This window comes from Dermacentor silvarum, chromosome 5 (genome assembly GCF_013339745.2).
Source record: "Dermacentor silvarum isolate Dsil-2018 chromosome 5, BIME_Dsil_1.4, whole genome shotgun sequence".
NCBI lineage: Eukaryota > Metazoa > Arthropoda > Arachnida > Ixodida > Ixodidae > Dermacentor > Dermacentor silvarum.
In genome coordinates this window covers 4,051,280-4,055,613 of record NC_051158.1, presented here as the reverse complement: position 1 = coordinate 4,055,613, position 4,334 = coordinate 4,051,280, and the positions used below count along the sequence as shown (strand labels likewise).

Genomic DNA, 4,334 nt, shown 5'->3' with positions numbered 1-4,334 from the left:
GGTAAACGTGTTACCATGACCGAGAACAGGGACAAATTGCGCTTGCACTTGGCCCTTTGTTAATCAACTTTCTTTTTTGTAATCAATCCCCTAATTGTGTCTACCTCGCTTATTTCTACGGCCTATGACCAGGCCATTTGTGACTGCAGCCATATCGGTCTATGCCGATATCCATACTAAGTTTTTATACAGGAGGGTGTTGCATTGCATTCCTCCTCAGTACTTTGCAAGGACGTCAAGCAATATTAAAGTGCGAACATGTGTTCAAGCGGTAAGAAGTGCAGGTACGGAGAAACACAAGTGCTTTGTTAACTAAGGAGTTAGAGAAAACTTATTTATTTGTACCAGTGGGGCCTTCCCGTCAGCACGTCTCCAGTTGCTTATACTGGAAGTTAACTATGGAGTGTACGTCCGTACTACTCCTCCTGTTGCTGCGGTCGTCGGTCTTGCTGCTGCTGCTGCTGCAGTCGTTGTTGTCGTTGTCGCTGCTGCTCCTGCTTCCGCTGTCGTCGTTGTTCTCGCCACCGTTGCTGACGCTCTCGTTGTTGTTGTTGTCGCTGCTGCAGCTGTAGTCGTCGGCGTTGTAGTCGCTGCTGCTGCTGCTGTCGACGTTGCTCTAGCTGCTGCTGACGCCAAATTTGTCTGCTACTTTGGCGGCCATTGCGGCCTCCCAGACCAGACCCGTAGCCAGAACCACCATCGTAGCCTCCGCCGACTTCGCTGCCCCCGTAACCACCGTTGATTCCGCCCCGGCCGTAGCCACTGCCCGCTCCTCTGCCGCCTTCACTGCCTCGACCACCAGCCGACGGCGCCCCACCGACGGCGCGACCACCGTAGCCCATGCCTACTGCACCACCAGCGTGGTGGCCTCCACCTAATCCCGCATTACCGAGGCTTCCGCTGACTCCGCCTAAACTGTAGCCCGCACCGGCTCCGCCACCAGCGTGGCCGCCACCTAATCTACCATTGCCGAGGCTTCCACTGACTCCACCTAAACTGTAGACCGCACCGGCTCCACCACCGGCGCGGCCTCCACCTCGTCTGCCATTACCGAGGCTTCCATTGACTCCGCCTAAACCGTAGCCCACACCGGCTCCACCACCGGCGTGGCCTCCACCTAATCCCCAATTACCGAGGCTTCTGCTCACTGCTCTTAAACCGTAGCCCGCACCGGCACCACGACCAGCCTGGCCTCCACCTAAACCCCAACTACCATAGCTTCCGCTGACTCCGTTGGCCCCGTAGCTTCCACTGACTCTGCCTCCAGTGTGGCCTCTACCAGTTCTGTCACCCGAGTGGGCTCCGCCGAATCCTCCATTACCGATGCTTCCACTGACTCCGCCTAAACTATAGCCCACACCGGCTCCACCACCAGCATTGACTCCATCGAAACCCAAAGTACCGTGGCTTCCGCTGACTAAGTTGGCCCCGTAGCTTCCACTGACTCTGCCACCCGAGTGGCCTCTACCGGTTATGCCACCCGAGTGGCTTCCACCGAATGCTCCACTACCGATTCCACCGCTGACTCCGCCGACTCTCCCATCCCCGTTGATTTCGCCTGCACCGGCTCCGCTGGAGGGACCAACGAAGCCTGCGCCGCCTTCGCCTCCAGTGGGAACTCCAACGGCTCCACCACTGCCGTAGCCTCCGCCGAATCCCCCAGTGCCGGAGCCTCCACTGAATTCCTCACTACCGAGGCCTCTGCCGCCTCCCCTGCCGCCGTAGCCACCCCCAAATCCACTGCCACCGCGGCGTCCGCTGATTACAGCCCCGCCGTAGCCCCCTCCGACACCGCCAAGGCCATACCCTCCATTAAAGAGGCCAGGGTACCTACTCCCGTAGGCACCACTGCCATAACCACTACCATAGCCGTAGTTGCCGTAAGCGCCATTTCTGAAACCAGTGCCGCTGCTGAAGAAGTCAGCATCGTAGGCGCCTCTTCCCGGGAAGCTACTGCTCAAGTCAGCATAAGCGCCACTGCTGTAGCCTCCAGCTCCGCGAAAGCTTCCTGAAAAATGCAAGGGTTCAGAAGTTCATCGTTCTGTACTGGTCTTTGCGGTAACATTTATTGTTGTCGTAAGCAACCCTGCTAATGTTCTTCTACACTTGTTCCACTGTGAATTCAGCGTAATGGTTCGCTAGACGGTTCAGGTTTTCCTAGCATCTGCAACCAATATCAGCGCTTTCGGTACCGATCCAGTGCAGTGCTCGAGTGGGTGGCACAAAAATGCAAGGTTTATGTTCATGTGCGGCATACAAATAAATGATTTCGGGATGCATTTTTTCTTTAGAAACTTTCATGTATCCGAGCACATAATGGTAGATTATATTCTAAATGAGAAAAGAGAGTTGGTCATTATGCCTATGTAGGATCATTAGATATAGCTGAAGAAGCTAAGCGCTGATGCGCTTTCGCACAACTTGACAATTATTTCGCTCACGTGTATCTTGTTCAACAGAACAAGAGGGATTCATTTATGACACTTTCTTGTCGTATTTACTTTTGTCTAGTCGGACTCAGTTTTTCTAGAATATAGCAAGGTTTTCGGCAGGGGGGATACCACGTCGCCAAAGGTAAATCAGAACAAAAGATTATTTTTTTCATAGCTGTACGAGCTATGTTTTTGGATGGTCGTCTCGTGTACCTAAATTTAGGTACGTGTGGTCAAAAGTTATCAGGAGTCTTGCTGTGCAGCGTGCATTATAACCAGATTTTCGTTTTTGCACATAAAGGTCCAGAGTTAATAATATTTGATTGTTGAAACATTATTTTTGTGAACGCGTCCTATGCGCTGTGGTGACAGCCTTGCCTTCAACAACGGCGGAAGGCTTATCTGGAATGCCGCAATAATTGGTGCTCGATCCACCATTCTTTCTTAGAAGGCTGGGGAAGAGGCAAAGTTGGAAATCATCAATTGCATCAGCGGGTACACGAAGGAGGATCAAGGAAAGAATGCAGCACCAGCGCTGTCTTACAATAGTATTGAGAGACTGTTTAAAGCAAAGCGCCTTAACACGATTCAAAACCTGCAAAGCAGAAATAGCATGAACCATAGCTATTTTCTATGTAGCAGACAACGACGGTTAGAAGACAAATTTTAGGCGGAGTTCAAGAACGCCCCTACGTGGTGTGCAAAAACACACACACACACAAAAAACAAAAAACCTGAGCATTCTTAATGACTATTACCCGTCCATTCTAGTTCATTCTGTTCATCCGCTGCGGGAGCGTTCCCAGGACTGTCCCCTACAGGAGAGGACAACGAGTGCTTTGACAGAATTCCTGTGTAGGACAGTCCTCGGAACCAGCAGTGGGCGGTCAAATTACAGATCTTCGAGCTAAAGAGACGGTTATAAACGACTCGCACTCGCCTGTGTCGTCGCCATTGCCACCGAAGCCTTCACTACTTTGTCGCCTCCGCCGGCCCGAAGCAACGCTAGCCAATGAAAAGGCGAGAACGCACACTACCCATAGGCGAGCCATAATTTCAGACTTGGCTCGCGACAATGCAATAGAAACATTTAAAAAATTGGCTTCCTTTATATATAGATGTATAAACACTTCATTTCCACTCGTCTGTCATGTGTAAGGTGGTACCAGACAACGACTTGAAATATAATGATCCGTGCACTTTTTGTTTGAATGTACGTAGCCGTAGCTATTGCGCGAGTGTACAATATAGTTTTTGTCATAGAAAGACATCGCTCGTCGACAAGACAGAGGTGCTCTTGAGAGTTCCTTACATTTCTACAGCGACCTGCCTTGCATTATTCTCCCTGGCAGGTCTCACAAACGGCTGACGAAAAAATTTAAAACAGTTGCTCCCTCCGGTATCACACATGGATAACGCTATGGCTCTCGGACAGCCTCATTCGAGAAAGATGATGGAACTAGCGACATAACAATGCATGATGGCTTCGTTGTTCGCGCTGTCGCGAGCACCTGGAGCAGTGCTTGCCTCTTTTATCGCTGCGGTACGTCTTGTTCATAGAGGTGTGACCTTGACAGTGTTCAGACTGGACTCAGACTGGAGTACTTGCTCTAGTTTGAAATTGTTCCGACTGGAGCAATTGCCGGCCAAAATTAGCCATGGTAACCATGCATCATTAACCATGTAGCGTTACTATCCCAAGCATGACCGTCGCTTTTACCGCAGAAGCGGCTAACCTCGAGGTCTCCCTTAGACTTGGGTTTCACGTAAACTACGTCATCACTTGACACAGTTCAACAGAGGACAACAGCACGCACAGTGTCGCTGTATCCGTATAGCCATATGTACTACCACAACAGAGGTGCCGGTTTCCGGCTCTATTCGCTACGGAATGACACAAGA

General features: G+C 51.1%; 1 protein-coding gene across 4 annotated transcripts; it reads right to left on the bottom strand.

Moving 5' to 3' along the window:
• Window positions 1-317: 317 nt before the first annotated feature.
• LOC119452809 (uncharacterized) lies at window positions 318-3,597 on the bottom strand. Of its 4 annotated transcripts, none has more exons than XM_049667293.1 (3): window positions 3,369-3,597; window positions 1,199-2,004; window positions 318-955 (listed from the first exon to the last, which is right to left on the bottom strand). In XM_049667293.1, the coding sequence occupies exons 1-3, from the start codon at window positions 3,482-3,484 to the stop codon at window positions 417-419; spliced, it is 1,461 nt and encodes a 486-aa protein (XP_049523250.1). In that variant the 5' UTR covers window positions 3,485-3,597; the 3' UTR covers window positions 318-416. The 4 variants fall into 4 exon arrangements, with proteins under 4 accessions (XP_049523250.1, XP_049523249.1, XP_049523248.1 ...); XM_049667292.1 differs by having other exon boundaries at window positions 318-1,036; window positions 1,118-2,004; window positions 3,369-3,596; XM_049667291.1 differs by having other exon boundaries at window positions 1,037-2,004; window positions 3,369-3,595.
• Between the last annotated feature and the right edge of the window lie 737 nt (window positions 3,598-4,334).